The sequence below is a fragment of the Geotrypetes seraphini genome, chromosome 14, assembly GCF_902459505.1.
Source record: "Geotrypetes seraphini chromosome 14, aGeoSer1.1, whole genome shotgun sequence".
Classification (NCBI taxonomy): Eukaryota; Metazoa; Chordata; class Amphibia; order Gymnophiona; family Dermophiidae; genus Geotrypetes; species Geotrypetes seraphini.
This window is the reverse complement of record NC_047097.1, coordinates 22,532,259-22,546,615: the sequence shown is the minus strand read 5'-3', so window position 1 is coordinate 22,546,615 and position 14,357 is coordinate 22,532,259. Positions and strand designations below refer to the sequence as shown.

The 14,357-nt window shown below is 40.9% G+C and overlaps 2 protein-coding genes across 11 annotated transcripts in view; one reads left to right on the top strand and one right to left on the bottom strand.

The window, feature by feature from the left end:
• The window catches only part of FAM227B (family with sequence similarity 227 member B), a 413,569-nt gene that overhangs the window by 85,317 nt on the left and 313,895 nt on the right, over positions 1 to 14,357 (bottom strand). The window lies entirely within an intron of this gene.
• Positions 1 to 14,357, top strand: part of GALK2 (galactokinase 2) — a 136,387-nt gene that overhangs the window by 85,479 nt on the left and 36,551 nt on the right. For both annotated transcript variants that reach the window (XM_033920263.1, XM_033920264.1), the window contains exon 7: positions 1,510 to 1,662. In XM_033920263.1, coding sequence (XP_033776154.1) covers positions 1,510 to 1,662 — 153 coding nt within the window. The remainder of the gene's footprint in view (positions 1 to 1,509; positions 1,663 to 14,357) is intronic.

The window sequence follows — 14,357 nt, the reverse complement described above, 5'->3', positions numbered from 1 at the left end:
CATTTCCAATGTCGACCTTTACTGGAGGCACAATTCTCTCAATGGCACCATCATGTGATTGACACGTGATTGGCGGTCACTTTTAAGGTGGCCACTGACAACAACAGCTGGGTAGAGAATCCGGGACCGACTGAAAAAATATATTTTCCGATTTATTTGAAATGTACTACTTTATAACATCATGGCATGTCTCCTAGTCTTTCTGAAAGAGTAAAAAAAAACAACAATTTTCTTGCCCTGGATCAGTGGCATGGAATGCTGCTACTGTTTGGATTTTTGCCAGGTACTTGTGATTGGCCTCCATGAAGATGGGACGCTGGGCTAAATGGACCATTGGTCTGATCCAGTAAGGCTCTTCTTATGTTCTTATGTGAGCCAGGTATAAAACAATCAAGCCATTGTGACATCACTGATGAGGTTGGCTCTTAAGCATTGGTGGAATGAGGCATTATGACATCACAAGCTGAGATCTGGAATGTTGCTATTGTTTAGGTTTTGCTAGGTACTTGTGATTGGCCTCCATGAAGACGGGATTCAGGGCTAGATAGACCATTAGTCTGATCCAGTAAGGCTGTTTTTATGTTCTTATTTACCTATTCCACTCTACTCATAATTATTCATAGAGCTCTATTGTATTGCCCCTCAGCTGCCTCTTCTCCAAACTAGAGAGTTGCGCGGGGACAGAAATCCCACCCATCCCCACCAGGATCTTCTCTGTCCCCACCCATCCCCGCCAGGATCCTCTCTGTTCCCACCCGACCCCATCAGGATCCTCTCCGTCCCCACCCATCCCCGCAAGGAATTACCTCCATCCCCGCCCATCCCCATAAAAAGCAGCAATTACTTCTGACAAGATCATCAATTTCACAGTTTCTTTTGTGTTTGCGCTGCAGTTTTCCTTATGGAATCTCTTTGGTGGAACCCTTTTTTTGTTTTCTGTTCAGGTAATTAACTTATAAACCCCCTCTTTTACTAAGGCTGACGTGTCCCAAAGCCTTCCATCCCCGTGAGAATACCGTTGGCTAGAGGAGGGTCCCCTGGGAGTCCCGTGGGCCAGAGGGGGGTCCCCGTGGGAGTCCCATGGGTTAGGGGGAATTCCTGCAGGACCCCCGCGGGACCCGTGGGATTCCCGCAATCCCCGTTCCCGTGCAGACCTCTACTCCAAACTAAAGAGCTCTAACCTCTCAAGAATCACCTAAAGCTTTTTTGTTGATCCTCATTTTTCTATCTTTATGATTTTTTTGTTGTTGTTTTTGATACACTGCCTTTAGAAAAACCACCAAAGAAATTTGCCATATCCAGCGATCTAACAAAACACCCTCAAAAATAGGACCCAGTGATTTCCAGGTACGATGAGTAAATCTGTCACATCTTAATACCTCATTCCACCATTCTCCTTATTCTTCAGAACTATCATATTGGACAAGTTGTGTTTGATTTTTGGAACTAAACTCATTATTATGCGGGTAACAATAAATTCAAATTGATGGTTCATATTGTTTTTAACAGGCCAAATTAATAGAGTTCAATCCTCTGCGGGCAACTGATGTGAAGCTTCCAGTTGGAGCGGTCTTTGTCATTGCTAACAGTTGTGTTGAAATGAATAAAGCAGCAACTTCTCATTTTAATATCAGAGTGATGGAGTGTCGTCTGGCTTCAAAGGTATGGCTTGCATCAAAATAAAAGTAAAATATAACTGGAGTAAATATCCCTAGGTTAGATTTCAAAATGTAGTGTTTTAGCCCATGCCTTATTTAGATCAGGTCCGGATTAAGGCATAGACAAATAGGCACCTGCGTAGATCTTTTACATAGTTTTTTGGACCCATGTTCGTTTACAAAAGTTAGATAGCGCTAAGTCTAATAGATGTTGGCATTGTAATCTTGAAGTAGGGACTCTTGATCATTTATTATATTATTGTCCATTAATCTTGGCATTTTGGAAATCAATATGGGGTCAAATAAATTGTTTATTGGAAAACCCAGTTGCGTTATCGTATGATACTATTTTATTTGGCATGTCAATGAGAGTGAAAAGCCAAATATCATCCAAAAATAACAGGCTTTTGTTAATTATGATAGGAGTCGCCAAATAACAAATAATTGGAAAAGACATAATTACAGTTTTTTGTGGCATTCGTTATGTCATATATATAAAATGGAAAAACAATATCTATGCAGAAAGGAAATTTAAAAAGATTTCAAGATATGTGTGGGCCATTAACAAATTATTGCAATGAATAGATTTAATTTTTCCCTGTATGGTATATGCTTAAGTTAAGGGGTGGGGGGGGGGGGTTAATTCTTAAAGTTGTTTATAAATGCGAAGAAAGATTGGAAAGTATTTATTAAATGATAAATGAAAAGGGTGGGAGGGAGGGAGAAAAACTTTATAATATGATTATTGTAGATCATTAAGTGTTTTATGTAAGTTTAAATGATTGTATTTGTTGATACACTTATTGTAAGTTTGAAAAATGAATAAAGAATATGCTTAGGATTCAGGAGGCTAGGATTTCTAACTGTATGGATTTTTTCCAGGATTTTACAGATTTATAATTAACTGTCTTGAAGGCAGAAGGTTGACTAAAGTGGATATTTTTCAGAGTTTAGCCCTCCATGGCTTTGCAATCCTTCCCCCACTTCTAGGGCTCCTTTTACTAAGGTGCGCTAGAGTTTTTAGTGCACGCAGGAAATTAACGCGCGCTACGCTTCTAGAACTAACGCCAGCTCAATACTGGCGTTAAGGTCTAGCACGCTCTATTCCGTGCGTTAAAGCCCTAATGTGGCTTAGTAAAAGGAGCTCCTAATGTAGAGACCGTGGTAGGACCAACCCAGCAGGAAGGCTGCTCCAGATCAGGAAGGAGAGCCTGAGTACAGAATGACACAGTGACAAAATTCATCACAGTTCCCGTCCCCACAGATAACCATAGGAAACAATCCTGAGTCATTCTGTAGTGTCTATCTCAACCTCAGTCCTTCTACACCAGCATTCTTTAATGCAAGGCTGTGCCCATTCATATTCTGATTCTTATGTGAGCCAAGTATAGGATAACAAAGCCATTGTGATATCACTGATGAGGTTGTCTCATAGGCATTGGTGCAGTGAGGCTTTATGACATCACAGTCTCAGCTCTGGAATGTTGCTACTCTTTGGTAGATTCTTGTGACCTGAATTGGCCACTGGTGGACCTTCGGTTTGTCCCAGTATGGCAATGCTTATGGTCTTCTGCTGTAACCATCCAGTGACATTTTTAGTGTCTGTCTCAAGCTCAGTCCTTCTACCCCATCATTCTTCAGTGCAAGTCTTGAGGGTTAGTGCCTGTCCCCATACATACTCTGATTCTACCGTCTCTCCTTAAAGGATGACATGGGGATAGTTTCCCATGGTTATCTGCAGGGAAGGGGACAGTGATGAATTTTGTCACCATGTCATTCTTTAAGCTTGAGCTTAATATGCTGTGATGGATACTGAACTTTGCACTGGGCCTGGAAGAGAGCCATTGGAAGCAGTGAGTCTCCTTTGGACTCAGATGCTGAGAAAGTAAGAGGAAGTCGGGAGGAAGTATTTTCTTTGTCTTATAATAATGAGCCAGCCTGTGAATTCTGCTATCAATCAAAATCAGAAATCACTCAATTGTTGTGCTTATAAGTAAGCTGTGCAGATGATATAGATGAGTCTACACAAATCATTATGCTCAGAATCATGGAGGGGGGTGCTGGGGATGACCCCAGAACCAGCCACCTCACTGCCCAATCATCGCATGCGGAGAGTAGACAACATATATCATGTGAAAAATCTTTTGTTGTGAACATCTAATAACTTAATAAGAGACTCAGCAAACTTATCTGCTAGCTTGCAGGTCCCGACATGCACGTTTCGCCCCTGCCTCAGGGGACCAACAATGATATATGAAAAAACAGTCATGCGGTGGGCTCAAAGATTCTGAAAAATACAAGAAGTTAAACGAATTAATATTTTATTAATTAAATAACATATAAAGCGTCCTACTTATGCCCAGACTTCCAGTGACACTTCTGAAGATAAAGTACATCAAAATCTTACTCGTAGTGTTACACTCGCACCAACAACTGCGGTACCTACAAGAAGGGAATCACGAGTAGATCGAAGAAAGTAATACTACCGCTTTATAGAGCGATTGTCAAACCACACTTGGAATACTGCATCCAACATTGGTCTCTATACCTAAAGAAGGATTTAAAAGTACTTGAGAGGGTGCAGAGACGAGCAACGAAGCTAATAAAGGGCATGGAGAACTTGGAATATGAGGAACGACTTAAGAGACTGGGATTGTACTCCTTTGAAGAGGAGACTGCGAGGGGATATGATCGAGACTTTCAAGATACTGAAAGGAATCGACCAAATAGAGCAGGATAAAAAACTATTTACAATGTCCAATGTGACAAGGACAAGAGGACATGGACTAAAAGCTTTCCGAAAAGAAATCCAAACCCTGCTATTTAAGAAATTCATCCAAATGTACTAACCCCCTTTTCTTTTCCCCTCTCTCCCCCTCCTAGTATCCTCCCTTCAAAATTGTTTCAGACCTAACGCTTTTAATTGTATTCCTCTTCCTGGAAACGTCCAGCTATCTTCTTGATGTATTAGGCCCAATGTCTTTCATTGTATCCCTCTTCCTGGTAATGTCCAGTTATCTTTTGATGTAATCCACTTAGAACTGCAAGGTACAGGCGGAATAGAAGTCATTAATGTAATGTAATGTAATGTAACTAAAGTTAAGGGGGGACAGGTTCAGGACAAATATCAGGAAATTCTGCTTCACGCAACGAGTGGTGGAAACCTGGAATGCTCTCCCAGAAGAGGTAATTGCGGAATCCACCGTTCTAGGGTTTAAGGGTAAGTTAGATGTACACCTCCTTATGAGTGGCTTAAGATGACTTAGGTAAGGGTAAGCTAGATGTGTATCTCTTATGAGAAGCTTAGAGTGATATGGGGACTAATACTATGCCAGGGTACACCTGGCGGGGTCTCCGCATGTGCGGATCGCTGGACTTGATGGACCTAGGGTCTGTTCCGGAGATGGCACTTCTTATGTTCTTATAAGCATTTCCAAATTTGGTAATAGTGGCTCCTCCTCATTCATTTAAATGGACTAGCACAATATAATTCACTTAGTTCCCTGCATTATTACTCCCCTTTCCTTCTAAGAACAATTGTAATTGAGAGGGTTCATAAAAAACATAAGAATTTTGATCCAAATAAATCATACATTTACAAGGGAAACGCAATTGAAATTTTGCCCTCAATGCTTTCACATTTTCTTTCATCTCCAGGAATTTTTTCCTTCTTGTTTGTGTGGATCTTGAGACATTTTGAAAAATTAAAATTTTTCCATTCAGAAAGGAGTTTTCTTTATGCCTAAAATAAAAAAGGCGAAGTGCTTCCTCATCCTGTTGGAATACAAATGTTACCAAAAGCGTAGAATGCAATACAACTTCCTCCTGAGAATTTTCCAGTATATTAGAAAGATCTAATGGACTTTAAGAAATTACAGAAGGCAAATCTCCTGGTTCAGAGGAGGAAGGTTTTTTAGGAGAAACAAGCAAAGTTCAGCAATCTTATATTCAGTTGTTTCATATAATTTTCAAAATTTTCTATCTTCCTCAATAAGACTAATTTGTGCTGGACAACAGTTCCACAAGTTGCTTGAACACCTTAAGAACATAAGAATTGCCGCTGCAGTCCGCTCCACGCGGTGGCTCTCTGGTCAAAGACCAGCGCCCTGAGACTAGCCCTACCTGCGTACGTTTTGGTTCAGCAGGAACTTGTCTAACTTTGTCTTGAATCCTTGTACTAATTTCTCTAAACCACTTATTTTCTCCCCTTGGGTCTTCAATTCCTCTTCACATGTTTTACCTTTAAAGTTTGCTCTTGAACAAGAGGAAAGATTCCCAGGCATACCTTATGGAGGGAATCTAGTGCAGTCCAAATCGAATCGAGGGTTATCTCGGTGGGTCTAATAAGGGGCTGAATAGATGGCATTTCCCCTTTCTGCGCCGAGATTCCAATATCCTTCTTTGATGAAGATCCTCTGGCCGCAGTTTCCTGGAGGGGGGCCAGCCAACCCGAAATCTCCATAGAAGGTGTTGATTCCGCCGCCGCCATCACCGTTGCTGCAGGCACTCCCCTATCTCTCGGCTGCAAGGGAGGCGCTGGTCCCGTGGGGCTAAGCGAAATCTCGCTTCCCATAGCCGACGCCTCCTTCAAGTCCGGCTCAGTGGGCGCCCCCCCGAGTTGAGGAGGAGAGGAAGCCCGTGAGAACTCCTTGTCGCATTAGGGCAGGTTCTGGTTGTCGGGCTGAAACCACCACCCTGCCCCTTCTCTTTGGCATAGCAAAAAATGCTTCCAAGCACAGCAACAAAAGGTAATCTTTCCCCACCGGTGGGAGCTCAACATAGGAAGTCTGTTCACTAAGGTGCCATCTTGTCTAGGCGTGATTCTATAAACAGTGCCACACAGTTGATTGACCACTATGCCGACTGGCGCTTACAAGTTAGGCAATGTTTATAGAATCAAACCCAATTTGTATATGGTATCCAATTTTGGCCCCTCTTCTACTAAGATGTGGTAAATGCTCCAACGCTCATAGGCCACGGTAGAATCCTCTGCCATGACTTAGGTTTGTTTGCTAACCCCTGAGGAAGGTGTTTTTCGCTGAAATGTGCTACTGTTTTGCATTTTGTATGAGATAATAAACCTTGATTTTGGATACTGCACTCAGAAAAAAGTCATCTTTTTGACCCTGCTTTTGGTTTCTTTATACCAACACGAAGAAAGGGAACCAACAAATATACAAAAAGTCAAGTTACACCATAAAAATGTACAAGCCTGTAGATCTAGGACACAATGTTCTTTATTCGACAATGACCTGACACTGTCAGTGTTTCGGCCTGCGGCCTGCATCAGGGGTCTTTTAATTTGTTTGTCATTCATTTTTCTAAAATGAGGCATTGAAGTAAGCTGGACGTTGACACCAGTGTTCATTTTAAATTGGGACAACTTTCTTTATAAGAAAATCGAATGGCAAACAAGTTAAAAGACCCCTGAGGCAGGCCACAGGCCGAAACACTGACAGTGTTAGGTCATTGTCAAATAAAGAACATTTTGTCCCAGATCTATAGGCTTGTACACTGTTTGTTTGTTTTTTTTCTTTATGCCACTTCTAGTGACATTTCAATTTTTCCAATGTTTTGCCAGTTTTAAGCTCCTGTTATTTTACATTTGTGAGTTGCTTGCTAGTTTGTAAACTGAATGAAAGCAGATGAAATTCATTCCCCTGCAATATGTCAGATAATTACAGTATAATTCTGTTTCATTAAATGCCACAGACAATGAAGAAAGGCTGTGATTATTTTCTTGCTTGCTGTATTTTGATTCTTCCTCATGTTTCAGCATGGGTGGAACGATTAAATTCCTTTAAATTCTTTCTTAGGATTACAGTGGTGGCTGTTCCTTCAACTGAGGAATCTTACCTCCCCTCTCCCCCAAAAGGGAGACAGTCACAGAAATCCGCTTTATAAACAATAGTATACATTGTTTAGATAGAGTGGGAACGGTGAGATTCTGCAGAAAATTACAGGTTAGCATTATTCTCTGTGTCATGACCAGCAGAACGCAGATAACGGAGAGCATCTCAGCTGGAAGTTTGCACTATTTTAAAAGGCAATCACAGCAAGCAAAAGTTTTCTACAAAACAAAACCAGCTCTGCCTGCAAAAATTACTCTGCAGTGATTTCCGTCTCCATCGTGTTATACTCTAAAGCATCCTTTTATTAAGCTGCATGGGTCTTTCCTGCATGCAAAAGCCATTTTTGCCGTAACTGTAAAAATTACTATTTTGTAGTTTTTGTGATAATGGTCATTTGCTAATGTTGCCAGTAGTGCATGGCCATTAAAAAATGTACCGACACTCATTTTGTAAGCGGTAAGCATTCACAGTGTGTCCGTGTGCTAATCTTACCATGTCCTGCGGTACACCATTTTCTGCTGCATTAGGCACACATTAGGCAGCATAATAAAAGAGCCCCTAAAGCTAATTATGTTACAGGCAGCTCTTTTGTTAAGTCCTTGTAGGCAGTGGCATAGTAACTGGAGTGGATCACCCTGGGCACCATCTTGGTGGGGGTTCCATCCTCTTGGTGGAGGTTCTCATCCTATCCACCCCCCCCCCGCGCCTTCCCTTCCCACCCCCTGTACCTCTTGCTCTTCACTAGTGCGAGCAGCAGCTCCAACATGCTGCTTGCACTGGCCTTGGCTTTCCTTCTGAAGTCACTTCCTGGTCGTGGGACCAGGAAGTGACATCAGAAGGACAGCTAAGGCCGGTGTGAGCAGCAAGTTGGAGATGCTCGCACTAGAGAGGTTTGGGGGAAGGGGTGTGTGTGTGTGCGGCTGGGGGCGGTGAAGAGGACGGGGGCGCCACCCACCCTCGCTATACCTCTGCTTGTAGGACCCTCATGGTCTGTAAAAGGAGGGTGATCTGGAAACACACTGGACCTAATCTTTCTCCCAGATGATCCACAAACTGACCAAAAATCATCCTTGCCGACAAACATTGGTCCGCTGGACTGACCACCATATAATCACGTTCGGCCTGCACATCAAAGTCGAAGAGGCAGCAGACCGAACAAACTCACAAGAATCAATCGTGTTCGACCCAAAATCAGTCCCTCAGCATCTTCAAACTACAACTATGCATAAATTCCACGGCTTGCTCCCTAGTAGAGAAGGCACTGACCTGGCATCTAGGCATCAAAACACTTTATGAGAACCTAGCAAAAGTCAAGGTGACCAAACCAAACTCGCAACCCTTCTCTTCACCCTGGTTTACAGAAGACCTGAGAGTACAAAAAAGAACAGTCAGAAAAGCAGAAAAAACTTGGCGCAAAACTCTCAGCGCCAAGAACAAAGCCACATGGAAAAACCTTCTGCAAAACTACAAATTAGCCACACATGAAGCAAAAAAGCACATTTCACCACTCTACTATCCAAGGTCCCAAACAGATCGAAGTCTATCTTCTCGATAACGAAAAACCTATTCTCCGTATCTCAAGGTCCAATGCATTCCCAGCAAATTAACCTAGATAGTGAATCCCTCTCCACCTTCTTCTATGACAAAATATCAAAGATACATGCAAATCTGGACTCAGAGGACAAAACACTCTCAAACATCCCAGAGACCACTCAGGTCGACAATCCACACCAGAAAGAAACCTTGAGTAGTTTCAAACCAATCTCCCTCAACGACCTTAAAACCATAATCAACTCCGTATGCCCCATGACCTCGATCCTGGACCCATGTTCCTCCACTACACTCCTGGATACAAATGAGGTATTCCTGGAATCCATCCTACCCCTAATAAATGAATCTCTTATGACAGGTGTAGTTCCACAGAGCTGGAAATCAGCTATAGTTAAACCACTCCTGAAAAAAACAACCATGGACCCAGACAACCCAAGCAGCTTCAGACCTGTCTCAAACCTCACATTCATCTCAAAAATATTGGAAAAGACTACTCACGCAACTACAGACTTCACGGAGACAAACATCACCCTCTTCAACTTCCAATCAGGCTTCAGGAAACACAACAGTACAGAAACAGTGCTCCTGGACATCTTAGATGACTGCTGGAAAATCCTAGATGAAGGAAATAATGCACTGCTGGTACTACTAGACCTCAGTGCCGCCTTGGACACCATCAACCACTCTCTCTTTCTGTCCAGGCTAAAAACCATTGGAATCTGTGACAACGCACTTCGATGGTTCTCCTCATTCCTGAACAACAGATCCCAGAGAGTTCTACTAGGGAAATCCTCATCTGAACCCAAACCACTCCACTATGGAGTGCCTTAGGGAGCCTTACTATCACCACTCCTCTTCAACCTCTATGTCAAACCAGTACTGGACATAGCGGAAAAACACCAAATCAGAATCCACTCTTTTGCAGATGATTTACAATTCAACCTCCAAACTAGGCAGACACTGAGACACACAAATCAAAAATCTCCAGTCTTGCTTAACTGAAATAAAGACTTGGATGACCGGGAACAAGTAACAGTTAAATGAGTCTAAGACAGAACTTCTCTGGATCCACAAAGATCTTTGCGTATACCCTGTCCGTCCTTTTTCTGGGGCACAAACACCCCCAAGGATAATGTCCGCAGCCTAGGAGTAACTCTCGACTCAAACTTATCAATGACAGATCATGTATCCAAACTAGAATCTTCCTCCTTCTACTACCTCTGCCAGCTAAAAACCATACGTGCATACTTGTCAGAACCCGAATTTGCCCAACTACTGTACGCTTTTGTATTATCTAGTTTAGATTATTGCAATACATTATTAGTGGGCCTGCTCTCTCCCACCTCCAAAGGGTGCAAAATGCTGCAATCCGCCTCCTGAAAAACTTTGGCATTTGTGACCACGTTACCCCTGCATTAGCTTCTATGCATTGGCTGCCCATTCAAACACACTGCGCCTTCAAGGCCCTGATGCTCGTTTTCAAAACTTTCCACGAAACGATTCCACACTACATGACAACTATATTACATTAGTGATTTTTATTCCACCATTACCTTGCGGTTCAAGGCGGATTACATAAGAAGTTATCTGGACATTTCCAGAAGTGTTACAGAGGTCCCACTGAGGTCCCAAGGAGAAAAACGACTGACCATACCTCCTGGCTGCGCCCTCAAAACTGAAACAACCCGCAAACATTCCTACTCACATTTCATACCCAGACTATGGCACACCATTCCCCCATCTGTTAGAACATTAGATGGACTCTGGAGCTTCAGGAAGGCTGTGAAAACCTTCCTCATCACAAACCCAACGCCTTAAGGACATGCACCCAGAAATGCCATTCAGAGTCAATGCACCCACGCCACCTACTCTCACCAGAGCTGCTTAGTGAATATATTTTTTTGTCATGTCTATATTGTAAATTATGTAATCTTTGTCCTGTCTCAATTATATTGTGGATGTACTTTGTAACCCATTCTGGGCTCCTTTGGGAGGACGGGCTAAATAATTGAGCAAATAAATAAATAATGCATTTGCAGACTTGGTATTGTAAAGTATTTTGCCAAAGCTAGAGAAACAAATGCGGGCACTTGGAATTAGATGACTTTCAAAGAAAACTTAAATGAATCCACATCCCTGTGTGCCTGTTAATACCAACAATACCTATATTTCCTTACGGTTTATTGACCTTTTGAAATCACTATTTAAAAGCAATTATGTGACTGCATAAATACCGCATAATTATCAATGTGGGTTACTGTTAAAATGGGTTAATTTATTACTAACTCATGCTGTTTTAGCATAGGTTCTGTTTTATACAGTGAGACTTAATTACTAATAACTGGGCATAACAATAGCTCATGTGGTTCACTTCCCCTTCAAATGGATAATTTGGGCTGTTTAAGCCATTAAAGGGTTTGTCTGCTAAATTGCATTAAGGTCTTGCAGTTAATGTGTCCTATTAACCAAAGTTAAAACACATTAAATGCAAATCCTCGGCAGTAACAGTTGGGTCATTCCCAACACTTTGAGGAAGGCCACTGTGCTGCCGATGTGGAATGCAATTAGCTACAGCTCTGATGGCGTAGTTAACTGTCTTGCGTTATCCGCCGCATTATGAGTTAGAGGATCCTTTTATAAAGTACGTGCCAACCTTGAGGTTTTTAAGTCATTTGCACACAGATGTGGCCACACACGTGCATAAAAGCCCTCGTATAATATATCCACTAGCACAAGAGTATACGCTTTGAACTTATGACACACATTTGGTCAGTAGGAATATATGGGGTGGAGTTTGCTCATAGATTATAAAGCACTATAATTTGGGTGCATTATTGACAGGTATTGGTGTGGACATTTATATCAGCTCTCAGACTACTGGAAAACAGGTCAGGAGGACTGTGGTGTAGAAGTTAGAGCTACAGCGGCTATTTATTTTTAAGCAAGGGTTTAATTGCGTTTTAATGGCACAACCAATTATCATAAGTAAATCTACAGTGGAAATGTTGTCTATCTTGTTTTGCTACAAATATTGTTCTATATCGGAGCATATCCTGGAAAAGACCTCAAACGCCCAAGTGTTCACTTTATTATATTTTGAGAAAAACAGCGGTTACATTTGAATATTGAGATAATATTGATATATCCATGTACTGCTAGTATAATGACTCAACAGTCACTGCTCGCACATGCAACATGAATTTGACTTAAATATCACGCATAAAAAGAAAAAAAGATTGCCGGGTTTTTTTTGACCAGTGATGATATTCAAGCCCCTTTAAAGTGTTTTTCAAAAGTGAACCTTTCCAACACTTGGGCGTTTGAGGTCTTTTCCGGGATATGCTCTGATATGTTGAAATAATTTTTATTAGAGCTGTCAAAACACATAGGTACAAAGATTCAGCCAAACAAGCAGTGCTCCCAAAACAAGACTAAGAATGATATAATGCCTCTGTATTGCTCCATAGTGCAACCTCACCTTGAGTATTGCGTTCTGTTCTGGTTGCCTTAGTTCAAAAAAGATATAGCAGAACTAGAAAAGGTTCAAACAGGAGCGACCAAGATGATATAGGGGATGGAACTCCTCTCGTATGAGGAAAGACTAACAACGGTTATGGCTCTTCAGTTTGGAAAAGAGACAGCTGAGGGGAGATATGATTGAAGTCTACAGAATCCTGAGTGGAGTAGAACGGGTACAAGTGAATCAATTTTTCACTCCGTCAAAAATTACAAAAACTAGGGGACATTACAGGGAAATGCCTTTAAAACCAGTAGGAGGGGGGGCGTGGCTTGGACGCGAATGATGACGGTTGGGTGAAGAAAAAGCTCCGTATAAACAAGCAGATATTTCAGATAAAACTACAAAAAATTTTTTCGTTCTTGATGCGCTGAAGCTAGATGTCAACAACGAGTTTGATAAATTAAATCTATAAAAGAATAAACAGCCATATCTAAAAAAGATCTAAGGAAAAGAAAGGCTACTAATTTGAATGTTATTGCCTTCATAGAGACTGAGATTGGGCTTGAAAGAGAAGAAAAAGAAAGACTACCGATATTTTTTTTTCACAGCAATAGAACCTAAGACAAAAAACTTACAGTTGCTTTAAGAATACTGTAAAAAAAAAAGGAGGTTGGCCTAGACGGAGGGTTGGATAAACAAACAGCTCCTTATATGCAAATATATTAAAAGAATTACTACCAAATATTCTTAAAGAAACTAAAATATATATTGAAATATGACTTCAACTAAACAAAATAAAGCTGACTTGGGAGCTGGAACATCGGGAAGCAATAAGAGGTCGAAACCAGAGCCAGGTACACCCTCTAAAATCCCATTACCAACAGAAAAAAATCTGGATGTTATGGAAGAACTAAGACAAATAAAATAAATTGTCTTAGATAGTAACAAAAAACTACAAAAAGCAATGGAGGACGCTGCAATCCTAACTAAAAGAGTGGACATCACAGAAAATAGAATTTCAACATTAGAAGATATTACAGAACAATTAAATACAGATATGAATCACAGCAAAATCATATGGAAAGAAATAACAGAGATAAAAAAAAATCTTGAAGACAGCCGGAATCGTGAAAGACGGAATAATTTAAGAATAATCGGATTACCTGAAGGAGTGGAAAAGAATGATCCGATTGCATTTCTTGAAAAATTTCTACCTAAAATACTACCATTGAAATTTAAAACGGAACTGGAAATTGAAAGAGCTCATAGGATTCCAACACAAAGAAATAACACTCAAACAGGTCCAAGAACTTTAATTTTCAAACTTTTAAGACATCAACAAGCAATTGAAATATGCCAAATAGCTAAGGAAATCAAAAATCTTAAATGCCAAGATTCAAAAATATACATAGTCCCGGACTTTGCAAAAGAAACAGCAACAAGAAGAAAACAATTCTTAGACATGAGACCACAACTAAGATCTCTAGGAGCTAGATTTGGGCTCCTCTACCCGGCGATTATGAAGGTAACCATTGCTAACAAAACGCAAAACTTTACGGATCCAAAAAAACTACAAGAATTTATGAATCAACTGGAGCAACCTATGACAATTTAAAGAACATTTAATGGGTTCATACTAAAGACTATTGACCAATTTTAGAAAACTTTGACTTATATGATAATGAACTTCAATAAAAGAACATTGGTTAAAGATAGATCGGAACGGAAAGCAATGGAAAAAGAACACACAAGGATCGAATTAAAGACTTAAACAACTTGCAACATTCTCCATGGAAAACAAGAAAACTGAAAAAATACAAAAATTCTAGAATTCTA